The sequence below is a fragment of the Nematolebias whitei genome, chromosome 13, assembly GCF_014905685.2.
Source record: "Nematolebias whitei isolate Nwh7 chromosome 13, NemWhi1, whole genome shotgun sequence".
NCBI lineage: Eukaryota > Metazoa > Chordata > Actinopteri > Cyprinodontiformes > Rivulidae > Nematolebias > Nematolebias whitei.
In genome coordinates this window covers 42285866-42298942 of record NC_056510.1, presented here as the reverse complement: position 1 = coordinate 42298942, position 13077 = coordinate 42285866, and the positions used below count along the sequence as shown (strand labels likewise).

The following is a 13077-nucleotide window of genomic DNA, read 5'->3' as shown; positions in this document are numbered from 1 at the left end:
TGACCACCCCTGGCTCTACCATTGAGCACCCCTGGCTCTACCATTGACCACCCCTGGCCCAACCATTGACCACCCCATGCTCCACCATTGACCACCCCTGGCTAAACCATTAACCACCCCACTGGCTCCACCATTGACTACCCCTGGCTCCACCATTGACCACCCCTGGTCACACCATTGTCCACCCCCTTGCTCTACCATTGACCACCCCCACCATTGACCACCCCCTGGCTCTACCATTGACCACCCCCACCATTAACCACCCCCTGGCTCTACAATCGACTACCCCTGGCTTCACCATTGATCACCCCTACCTCCACCATTGTCCCACCCCTGGCTCCACCATTGACCACCCCGGCTTTACCGTTGATCACTCTGGGCTTTTCCATTGGCCACTCCAGGCTTTTCCTTTGACCACATCTGGCCCAACCATTGTCCCACCCATGGCTCCATCATTGACCACCCCCTGTCCCCACCATTGTCCACCCCTGGCCCCACCATTGACCACTCTACCATTTTCCACACCTGGCTTCACCATTGTCCCACCCCTGGCTCTACCATTGACCACCCCTGGCTCCACCATTGACTACCCCCTGGCCCCACCATTGACCACCCCTGGCTCTACCATTGATCACCCACTGGCCCCACCATTGACCACCCCTGGCTCCACCATTGACCACCTCTGGCTCCACCAATGACCACCCCTGGCTCTACCATTGACCACCCCTGGCTCCACCATTGACCACCCTTGGCTCTACCATTGACCACCCTTGACTCCACCATTGTCCCATCCCTGGCTCCACCATTGTCCCACCCCTGGCTTTACCATTTACCACCCCTGGCTCCATCTTTGCTCCACCATGGCACCTGGTGGTGGATAAAATCGCTCCCTTTGTTTGCCAGGATCCGCCACTCTGCACAGCCTTAGACAAGAAAATAAAACCTAGCTTTCTTCTTCACCACAGTGTAACTCTTATTCACTTGAGTATCTTGCACCAAAAACATTAGTTTGCTTGCATTCTGTTCAATTTCATTTCAGAAAAATACTCATCTCAAAAATGTCATAGTCTGTGTTTATTTATTTTGGTAATTTAATAGTTTATCTTAGTTTTATTTCTCCTAGTGGCTTATGTTTTTTTTTTATCATTTGTGTTTTGGTTCAGCCCAGTTTGTTTCCTTGCCAGTAATCATTTTCACCTTGAGTCAGCTTCAACAGTTATTCAGTCAGACCTGATCTCATGATGCATCACCCAGGTGCTGTCACCTGTAACTCATTACCACCCATTCTATCCTTTCCTGATCCCCACCCCAACAGCAGTCCATTGTCATTGCTACCTGTCTCGGTCCTCCCTCTTGTGCTCCCTGTGTTTTTGTATGTTTTTCCTGCCACATCAGCCTTTTGCTTTATTTTACTCAAGCTCCTCGTGTCTGCCTGCATCTGGGTCCAATCCACCTACTGGCAGCAATAGAAAACTACAAACATTCACTATTCAAATCCTTCAGTAACAAGGCAATCAGCATAATCCCCCCCCCCCCCCCCCAAAAAAAAAAGCACATAGAAAGAACTGATAATTTCATCATACTCAACCATCTCATCTCAAAAAGCTTTGGACAAAAGCAACTACAGTGTGTAAATGTAAGTGGCATACAAAAGAAACAGCTGCAGGAGAAGTTTGCAATTAATTAGGTTATCTGGCAACACGTCAGTAAGAGGACTGGACATAAAACACGACCACTCTCTAAGACACAAAACATGTCTTCTGTATAAAACAAAACATGTCTTATGTCTTGATTCTCTAAGACATAAAACAAGCTGATTCTCTAAGATGGACAGAGGTTCACCTGTCTTTGAAAAAATAATTTTATTCAATGAAAGTTTGGGAATACTTTGAATACCCTGTCATCTACAGTTCATAAACTCATTTAAAAAAATTATGAATATGAAATAATCTTCATGTGCAAAGGACCAGGCAGAAAGTCATGCCCATGATCTTTGGGCCTTCCGGCAGCACAGCATTAAAACAGTCTGATTCTGTTCCACAAACCACAGTTCACACTGTTCACTGTGTCATTCACAAACACTGCTTAGTCTTTCATGTGAAGAAGCCAGATGGGAGCACCATCCTGAAACATCTAAAGCTCATTCAGATTAGACTGAAAACTGTGTGGAAAACTGTTCTGTGGTTACATCAAAGTTCTTGCTCAATATTCCAAGTATAAAATCTAACAATGTCAGTCAGGTCATCTGGACGGTTTCTTTTTTGCGCTGAGACATTTCATCCATCATCCAATGGACTTCTTCAGTCTGAGGAACCACCAGAAAAAACTGATTCTCCACCAACAGCATACTCCAGAGTGGAAAAAAAAACAGTTTGCTGGTGCTAAGATGGCCTCGGGGGCACACCCTCTCCTCCGGGGTCTGCCCTTCCTCATCAACTCCTCTAAGACAGTCATGTGAAAGTGGTTCAAAACACCAAAGTTCATGCTCGGTAATCCAGGTATAAAATCCAACAATGTTCAGTCAGGACATCTGGACGGTTTCTTTTTTGCGCTGAGAAATTTTGTCCATCATCCAAAGGACTTCTTCAAACTGAGGAACCACCAAACAAAATTGATACTCCACCAACAACATACATGGTTAAACATATTAATCACAGATTTTTTTTAATTGTTGTTATTTTTATGAACCATGGTCTCCAAACTAAAGAGGGGATTAACTAGACAGCTTGATATCAGTGCACAGTTCCATAGCCAGTCTTCTGACAGTATTACAGACGATGGTATGGGCAGCTTACACATCTGGAAAAGCATCATCACTACAGAAAAATAGAGCTACTTTTCAAGGAAGACCTTGCACATTTTAGCCAGTGGTGGAGAAAGTACTCAAACACTGTACTTAAGTAAAAGTACAAATAAACAGACAAAAATGTACTCTAGTAAAAGTAGAAGTACCACATTAACATTTTACTTAAGTAAAAGTAAATAAGTACTTGCTTTTAAAAATATTTAAAGTATTAAAGTAAAAAAAAACTTGTTGAATGTATTACCTAATGCAATGGTCTACATATCTTTAAGTCTGCGTACCATGTGTATATTTTCTGTAATACATTAATAGTGTTGTTCCATTTTAATGAACAATGCTGCAGATAATACATGTTTTTATTGTGTTTACTCTGTGACACAGTTCACGCTTGGACTTGTGATTCTGTGTCAGAATTTCAGGGATGACATGCAGAGTTAAATGCCATTAATCAAAATAAGAAAGAGGGATGATTATACTTTTAAAAGTTTTTATTTAACACAAAGCAAAACCAACGTGTCAATTTAACTGCAGTAAACACGTTGAAGTAAAAGTTGTCTGCCTGAACAAAAGGATCATTAGACACAACTAACAAAGGAATCTGATCATTTCAACTCCAGTTTGTCATCAACTCCAGTTAAAATACTGTCTATTCAACCTTGTAATGGATCAATATTGAACAATATTTTAACTTCCTGACACCATTTTCAAAACTTGGACCTGAGTGTTGAGACATTTGGAGACATCTCTTGTCTCCTAACATCATGAACTGACACATTTTAATATTGCAGCAAGAATTTCTTGTTCAAGTTCAGAAGAAGTTGGTTTTCAAAGATTTTTGAGTCCAGTCTGGCTCTTTTGGGAGAGAGAATCTGTCCTGCTGTACTGAGCAGTCTTTCAATAAGGCCATGGGTGGAGCATATCTTCTGACTGACTCTACGAGGTGTAAACCATTTTGGGTGTGTTAGTGGTGCTGTGGATGCACCCAGCTCAATGACGTATATACTAGAACATATGTCATTGGTCCAGCTCTTCTTGAAGGTGGGTCTAACGTTACCTGCCCACTTTGCAGTGATTTAATGGACCAACTCCCCTCTCACCATTAATTACTTTCAAACTAACTAACAAACAAATCAAAAAAACTTAACAAGAATGTACCTTGTGACGCAACGCAATATAGAAATGTAGTGTAGTAGAAAGTACAGATACTTAATGTAAAATGTAGTGGAGTAAAAGTAGAAAGTACCCACGGTTAACTCTACTTAAGTAAAGTACTGATACAAGAAAAATGTATTTAAGTACAGTAACAAAGTACTTGTACTTAGTTACATCCCACCACTGATTGTAGCAAGCCACAGACTAAATCACATATTTTACAACAACCCCAGCCAGTCAAAGCAGATGGCCGCTCATCCTGAACCTGGTTCTGATGGAGGTTTCTTCCTGTTAAAGGGAGGTTTCCTTTCCACTGCCTCCTTTGTGCTGGCTCAGGATGGGCGACTGTGACGAAGTGAAGATTCAACACAATCTGCAGCTTCCTAGATAGAGAACTTTTACTAATTGCCTTTTTTTTTGTATGTGAATGCTTTTGTTCAGTGCTCTGAAATAACTGCTGTTGGGACTTGGCGCTGTAGAAATAAAGTGAATTGAACAGCAGGGGCTTTGTAGCAGAAAGGTCTTGGTCCTAAACTGGCCTGCCTGCAGTCCAGACCTCTCCCATATGAAAGTGTTTTGTGCATCATGAAGTGAAAATTTTTAGAAAAGTCTGTCTAGAATCTTGCATCCAGCAAGAAAGGGACAACATTCACATTCAAAAACTCCAGCTACTGATCCCCTCACCTGCTGTTTACACAGTGTTGTTTAAAAAGAAGGGCTGCTTCACTGTGACAAACATGACTGTAGAGGCCAAGCCAATGCTTTAAGCCACTGAGGTGATACACTGCAGGTAGTGTTGACATGCTGATTGTTACCTTGTCAGATGAATTAAAGTCAGAGCCGCCCTTGCTCGTTTTGCAGGTCATCCATTTATTCTTTACATTTCCTCTGTGTCCATTTGAAGCCAGTACATATTTCCACAACACTTGCATCTGTTGACAGCATCTAGTTTCTTTCACATTCAGCTGTCAAAAACTGTTCCCCCCTTGTGGGTGGAACACCTGCCCTCACAAAAAAGGTTCCTAATATGTAGACTGCTGATTACTCACATGACCTAATACCCATTCACAAATATATTCATTTATCACCTGCTCCTACAATGACCCTGACCCATGTTGGTGTTTAAAATGTCACAATTATCTTTCTTTGTTCCTAAAAATTGTACAATGTCTTAATTTAAGCATTCAGTGTTTTCAGTGGATTGTGAATTGAAAAAAAAGTTTCACAAATTTAGCAATTAATTGCCTTCTCTTTTATTTAAATTTCACACAGTATCCAAATGCACCCCATCTTTTAAGGTCTTGGTTGTTCTTTATGATCCAAACACTCAAAGTCCTAGTGGTTTCTTTTTAATTATTAATTGGTAAATCATTTTCAATTTCAAAAGTTGCAGAGAAAAAATGATGGCCCAAGATTAAGGAGAAAAAGAATCAGTGAATGAAAGTATATTAAATTTCATGGGACAATGACTGCAATTTTAAAAATGATTAATTCTTTGCCACTGAAGACAGTTGTGGTCAGACGTTCAGGCTCCAGCACAGACTCTTTGCTCCCCACCTCTTCTCTCTCAGGCCTCCGGGTTCAGAACACCAGGTCCTGCGTCCGTGGATTGTGGTGAATCTGGTGGTGGCGCTGTTGGTTGGTGTGGCGTGGGCCGTTGTTTCCACGAGGCCAGACATCGACTACACAGAAGGTGGGCCTGAATATCTGTCAGTTAACTATTCTTGTAAAGAAACTGTGAAGTTTAGTCAAAGAACAAAGATTCATTGTTGTTTCCCCATTTTATACAAGTTAAAATAACAATATGTTTCTAAAACATTCACATTTCCACATGCAATGCATCCAGTTTTGGCTCCAAACATGTCAGTCACATTAATGCTGGTGACTTTTATAAAACCACTAGATGGCACCAAAGACATAAGCAAGATCAAGAGGTTTACAGAAAGATTTGTGGGGTGTCTCTTTATTCCTAGAGTTTTTAATGACAATGGAGGTGGAGGGATACCCGAGAGGAGAGGATAACCTGGACATTCCTGCCTAAAACCACATTCTCCAGTCACTTCCTGACTTCAAACCAGACCTCATGTTCATTTATGTGCAAGTATTAATACATGTGTATTTATTTTGATGTGTGTGGTTTTATATATAAATAAAGAACTATGTACGTACACAGCAGCAGTTGTTCTGCGTTTTGAATCATTGACTTAATAACAATTTTTAAACATATATATCATTAACATTATATCTTGCTACTTTTCATTAGATGTTGTGATATTTTTGTTAAGCACTTTGGTAACAGTTTCTGTTTTAAATGTGCTCTATAAATAAATCTGACTTGACTTGACATACATTTTATTGGCGAATGAATCTCTGCAGTATTGTTGTACTTCTACTTTTTGCAGCTCTGTTTAGAAAAAATCCAAACTCCAATCAGAGTGCACAATGTAACAAATTAAAATCCCTTTTAATAATTGCATGGAAGATTGTCATATTATTATTATAATTATAAATCCATTCAGTGACTAATCATCTCTAAAAATAATATAACAAATATTTATCATTTGTAAAAGAAAATGTGTTGCAATAACATGGTCCTAACAGTTTTTCATGTCCTAACTGTTGAGATTTCAGCTAGTTTTGTTTAATCGTAGTTAGTAAAACTCAGCTATTTATTTTATTTTTGTATATTTCCACACGTTCACTTTGTGTTTCTATAATATTGAGTATTGTTTGTAGTTTCTTTGCACTTCTGCATGCTTTTTATTTCTCCTCAGTTTTATGCTTTTGTGTTGTGTATGTTTTTATTTGTTGATATTTTCTTGTTGCTGCCAGAGTTTTAATGAGAGTTGGTACTTCCTCAGGTGGCTGAGACGAGCTGGTCTGGGAAGCTCAGTCCTCACCTCCTTCTACAGGTGTGCAGTGGAGAGCATCCTGTGCTCGAGCATCAACGTGTGGCATGGAGGCTGCACAGCTGCAGAAAGAAAAGCTTTGCAGAGAGTGGTGAAGGCTGCACAGAAGATGTTGGAGTCAGCCTCCTCACCATCACAGACATCTATACCTCCAGATGCAGGAAGAGGGCCACCTGCATCATGAAGGACCACACTCACCCAGCACACACACTTTTTGCCCCACTCCCCTCAGGAAGGAGGTTGAGGAGCATTAAGTGTAGAACCACTAGACTGAGGAACAGCTTCTACCCTGAGGCTGTTAGGCTCATGAATCTCTAACTGGAATAATCACTGTGAAAAATTGCATCATGTTGCTGCTGATCTGTCTCATGTTGCTGCTGATCTGTTTCATGTTGCTGCTGATCTGTTTCATGTTGCTGCTGATCTGTTTCATGTTGATGTGTTCATGCGTGCTCATCTGTTCATACAGACTCATGTTCATGTCTGTGCTGATGTTCAACGTAATGTTTTTATGTTATGAGTGCTTAGTGTATATTTAGTTGATGTTTTTCTTAGTTCATATCTTAGATGTTATTACTGTTTTTTTAATTTACATTTTATTGTTGGATGTAACTGGGACCCTGTGTACATAATTTCGCTCCACCACATGTACCACATGAGATGCGAATGACAAATAAATCTCTCTGACTGTATGAGAGATCGTATCGCTCCAGTTTTAGCTTCTGTCCATTGGCTCCCTGTCAAATCCAGAATAGAATTGAAAATCTTGCTCTCTCTTGTGGAACCAACTTCCAGTTTCTGTCCATGAGGTTGCCACAATTTAGGGATGCACGATCCACATTTTTTTTACTTCCGATCCGATCCTGATACCTAAATCTGGATATCGGCCAATACCGATCCAGTTCCAATATCATGATCATTATTGATTTTATACGAGGCTGTAATAATCTGCTCTCAAGTACAATTTGTACAAATATATGCATGCATGTCCAAAAAGGCAACTTGAGGTAAGTTTTATTAATGTTGGATAAGTTTTAAAGTTAGAATTAAATCTTGTTTTTTATTCCTAGTTTTAAAGAGGATATTAAAGAGATTAAATGGTTTCAAACATCTGCTAAGTTCATGTCATAAACCAACAGACATGTTCCTGTTTTTACATCGTTTTAAATGTAGCTGTTTTTGTTTCATTTTGTTTTTATAATTTTCTTTTATTTTTCAATTCATGCTTTTTTATGATTGTCTAATGTTGTACTGATAAATCTCTCCTGGAGGGTAAACATAAACTATATCTTGGCTGCAAGTATTCAATCAAGCTGTGAAGCAGACAGTCTGGTTCAGTCAGCCACGTTCAGTCTGCTCCAGACAGACAGGCTGAAATCGTTGGTTATGTACTGTAACCCCAGATTCTATGAGTATAAGCGTAGTAGCCCTTTAAGGCTGTCGCTGATGGGTTATCCCGTTATGCGAAGCATTACACTGACTGATTATACTATTCGTTCTTCTGACAGTGCTATTAGCTCGCTGAAGAAAAATGGGAGCCGATTTCCCGCTCTTAACGTAATTTATACGGACCGGATGGGGCCCACACAGCAGGTGGGCGTGGACTAAATTTTTCAGTGTAATGCTTTGCATATTGGGATAAAACCCACTAAGCGACAGCCTTGAAGGGCGAAGCTTATACGAAATAGAACAGACTGTCTGCTTCGGACTGAACGAGAGGAACACACCGCTGAAGCCACGGAGCTCCAACGTCCAACGTAAAACTAACTTTACCGCGGTGCTCAGCTAAACAATCCTCGTGCTCTTTAATGTGGTGCTTTTTCAAATGTTTGTTAAGTTCCATGTGTTGTAGGTCGACCGAGCTTCCTCCTCTCTGTGCAGCAGCTCTGCAGACATTGCACGTTGCTGTCTTGTGGTGTTTAGTGTAGAATATTTCCACACAGCGGACATGTTATGATGAAAAGTTGGTTAGCTGTTAGCCACAGTGCTGCTGCTCAGTCCTCATGTTGTAGCTGCTGCAAATGATGAACTGGATTCCCTGAATGTGAGGCGGGGCTTATTACTCTGGGTTCATGAGACACGTCACCGTTCAGGAAATCCATTCCATAGTTTGAAGCCAACTTTCAGAGCAGCAGGCAGGGAATCACATGTGGAGACGTTTCAACAGACAAAGACACGTATCATGGATCAGAAATATCTGCAGGTTGGATTGGAAAAATTTCATGCGTAAATTATGCTGGTATCAGAGGACGATACTGGATCAGATCGGCCCCATCCCTAGTTTAAGGCTGGGCTTAAGACTTTCCTTTTTGATAAATTAGGGTTGGCTTGTGTTGTGTTATGCCGAACTGAAAATGAATTGTTATTGCATAAAAAGGACACCAGTGGGCGGTCTAAGACTGTATGTTTAAAATATGTAGTACAGAGTGACAGAAGAAACAAAAGTAAAAGTAAAAGGAGAACTGAAGCTGATTCACATGTCTGATTATTTTTCCTTAATTCAATCTTGCAATCAACAACAATAGTGAGGGGGATGTCTACTTCTGTGTCTTTACCTGCTCTATTTATGCCATGCCCAGTGGAACCAGCGATAGCATTTCCAACATGGCTAAAAGTGTTTGAAAACTACATGTTGGTGATCGCAGCGTTGGGGATGGCTGGCCTGCAAGTCTGGCCTGGATGCAAGAAAGCACACGGTTCTACTTCGTGCCCTGGGTACGGAGGGTCAGCAGCTTTCCTACACCCTGCCGAACACTGGAGACACGTTTGCTGCAGCTATTGCTGCTCTAAAAGAACATTTTGTGCCGAAGGTGAACGTCAATGCTGAACGTCACAAGTTTCGACAAAGGGCACAGAGACCGGATGAGGCGGGAAACCAGTTCTTAGCTTCTCTACGTGAGTTAGCTGCTGCGTGTGATTTTGGAAACATGGAGGAACAGATGCTACGTGATCAACTGATTGAGGCTGTTGCTAACACTCACACAAGAGACAGACTATTACTTGAACCGGACCTAACACTCATGGATGAACTGTTCTCAAATCAATGAGGGGCTACTGTTTTTTCTCCTATCACTTTAACATCCGCCTACCACCAACTGTCTCTGCATCCTGAAAGTTGTGATATGAGTGCGTTTATCACTCATGATGGACTTTTTCATTTCTGCAGAGTTCTGTTTGGTTTACTTTCTGCCCCATTTGCCTTTCAAAAAAGTTTTTCCTTTCCACTGTCGCCTTCATGCTTGCTCAAGATGAGAGTTCTGTGATGGAGTCTCAAAGCAGTCTGCTCCTCAGATAAATAGAGTCAGAGATTCTTTATTGTCATTCGCACCTCATGTGGTACATGTGGTGGAGCGAAATTATGTTCACAGGGTCCCAGTTACATCCAACAATAAAATGTAAAATAAAAACAGTAATAACATCCAAGATATGAACTAATAAAAACATCAACTAAATATACACTAAGCACTCGTAACATAAAAACATTACGTTGAACACAAAGTTTGTTTTCTCGGTCATCCAGGTATATAACAACAAAAAAGGTTGAATCATGTCATCTGGACTTCGTTTTTTTGTTAAAAAGAAACGTTTCGCCCCTCATCCAAGAGGCTTCGTCAGTCTGAGGCCTAGCCATCTGGTATTACCCAGAAGCCACCCTGACTCTTGTGTTTCAAGCCTGCCTCAGATACCCCTGAAGTCTGGCCTTTTCACTAACGGTTTCAAAAACACAAAGTTTGTTTTCTCAGTCATCCAGGTATACCTGGATGACAGACTGACGAAGCCTCTTGGATGAGGGGCAAAACGTTTCTTTTTAACAAAAAAACGAAGTCCAGATGACATTACGTTGAACAGCAGCACAAACATGAACATGAGTCTGTGTGAACAGATGAGCACGAATGAACATATCAACATGAAACAGATCAGCAGCAACATGAAACAGATCAGCAGCAACATGATGTGATTATTCTGGTTAAGATTCTTGAGTCTAACAGCCTCAGGGTAGAAGCTGTTCCTCAGTCTAGTGGTTCTACACTTAATGCTCCTCAACCTCCTTCCTGAGGAGAGCGGGACAAAAAGTGTGTGTGCTGGGTGAGTGGGGTCCTTCATGATGCAGGTAGCCCTCTTCCTGCATCTGGAGGTGTAGATGTCTGTGATGGTGGGGAGGCTGATTCCAACATCTTCTGTGCAGCCTTCACCACTCTCTGCAAAGCTTTTCTTTCTGCAGCTGTGCAGCCTCCATGCCACACGTTGACGCTGGAGCACAGGATGCTCTCCACTGCACACCTGTAGAAGGAGGTGAGGACTGAGCTTCCCAGACCAGCTCGCCTCAGCCGCCTGAGGAAGTAGAGTCTCTGATGAGCTTTCTTGATCAGGCTGGTGGTGTTGTTGCTCCAGCTAAGGTTGTCATTCATGTGTACACACAAGTACTTGTAGCTGGAGACCACTTCCACCGCAGATCCTCTTATGTTCAGGGGGGTGTAGGTGTTTTTGTTCCGTCTGAAGTCCACAATCATGTCCTTTGTCTTCTTCAATAATGTTAATTTACCAAAAAAGTTCATGCTCAATAATCTAGGTATACAATCCAACAATTTTCCGGGGGGGGGGGTGGCAAAGACACCATCTTGGCACCAACATAACTGATTTGTTCCACTTGGAGTAAGCTGTTTGGGGGAAGAATCAGTTTTGTGTTGTGTTTCCTTGACTGATGAAGCCTTCTGGATGGAAGGTGAAACGTTTCAGCAAAAAAGAACGAAACTGTCCAGATGACCTTCTGAAAATTGTTGGAATGTTAACTTACCTTTATGTACCTGTCCAGTGGCCTGAAATGACTTCTGTTGTGACGGACTGAAGTCACAACATTGAGCTGTAACTTGTTCAGCCTCTTCTATTTGAATGATCTTCTGCACATCATTGAACATTTCTTATTACTGTAGCTAATTTGCGACTCCACAGTATTTTCCCCCATGATGATAATTTTACTTTTTAATGTTTTATGATTGTGTTTTACAAGTTTTGTCTTTGTTGGCTTTTTAAATCCTACCTACAATAACTTTGCAGACACTGGGCCCGAACCCCCTCTAGTCCATGAACATTAACATGTTTAGTTCGGGCCGGGACTAAAAAGCCGCTCGTCTGGTCCAGTTTGTCCTGGTTGTGATATTTCCCACGGTCAGCGAAGGCAGCAGGAGCGTGCAGGCGCGCGAGCGGCGGCGGGTCGTAGTAAACCCATGTAAAGATGGCGGAGCTGCAGATGCTGCTGGAGGAGGAGATCCCTGCGGGACGGAGAGCTTTGCTGGACAGTTTTACCAACCTCGAAAGGGTCGCGGAATATTGTGAAAGCAACTATGTCCAGGTACCGACTAATGTTAGGAGGAAACAGCGAATTAACGAGTTAAAATGTTACATGGAGGTAAAGAGTGGGCGGTTTGAGAACGGAGTGATGGAATGACTCGGTTCCACAAACCCGTCAGGGACTGAGTGTTTCTGGAACAGACTCGTTTAATTAGAAAACTCACTATTATTGTCAATACTACATCTGTTGTTGTCAACTGGCCTTTTTATATTTACTAAAGGAACTTTTACAACTGATCTGCGGAGAAAGGGACTGCCTGTGATTTAAGTTACTTTTAAAAGTTTTCATTCTCGTGTATTTAGTAAAATAATTTAATTGTTTAGGTGCCGAATGGAAGAGCCAAAGGTCTTTATTTGTGTTTGTCTTTGAGATCGTTATATGTGATGCGACATTTGCAGACGAGCAGTGAATTTTTAAAACAGCGATGTGGTAATGGTAGTTTGGCACGACGCTCTGATGATGGTTCAAATTCTAGTGGAAAGAATGAACCCATTGAAGTTACACTTTGTACCACAGTGTTCCAGTAGACAGACACGATCATAACATCATCTGTGCCCGTAAAGTCATAAGATCAATAAATACAATTACAGATTAACGTCTTCATGCTAAACTCAAAAGGTGTGTAAAGAACAAAGACAGCAGGTGTTCATCAGATTCATCCCTGAGAGCCTCTAACGATAAATGTCTGACACATTTAGTGTTTGTTGCATCAGCAGCAATCTGTGTACTAATACAGCACTTTCTATCTGACACTCTGAGCTCTTTACAACAATCTGTGCCTCATTTACCCGTGCATACAGCTCTATACTAGATCTATACAAGAATAATCAGCTTTATCACGTTCATACAGCTCTATACTAGAT

At 41.4% G+C, this 13077-nt stretch overlaps 1 protein-coding gene across 1 annotated transcript in view; it reads left to right on the top strand.

Annotated features, from left to right (window-relative positions):
• LOC119419721 (transmembrane protein 237A) overlaps window positions 1–6120 on the top strand; it is a 47549-nt gene extending 41429 nt beyond the window's left edge. The window contains exons 10-11 of the mRNA XM_037687108.1: window positions 5527–5648; window positions 5929–6120. Coding sequence (XP_037543036.1) covers window positions 5527–5648; window positions 5929–5996 — 190 coding nt within the window. The 3' untranslated portion in view covers window positions 5997–6120. The remainder of the gene's footprint in view (window positions 1–5526; window positions 5649–5928) is intronic.
• The last annotated feature ends 6957 nt before the right edge of the window (window positions 6121–13077 follow it).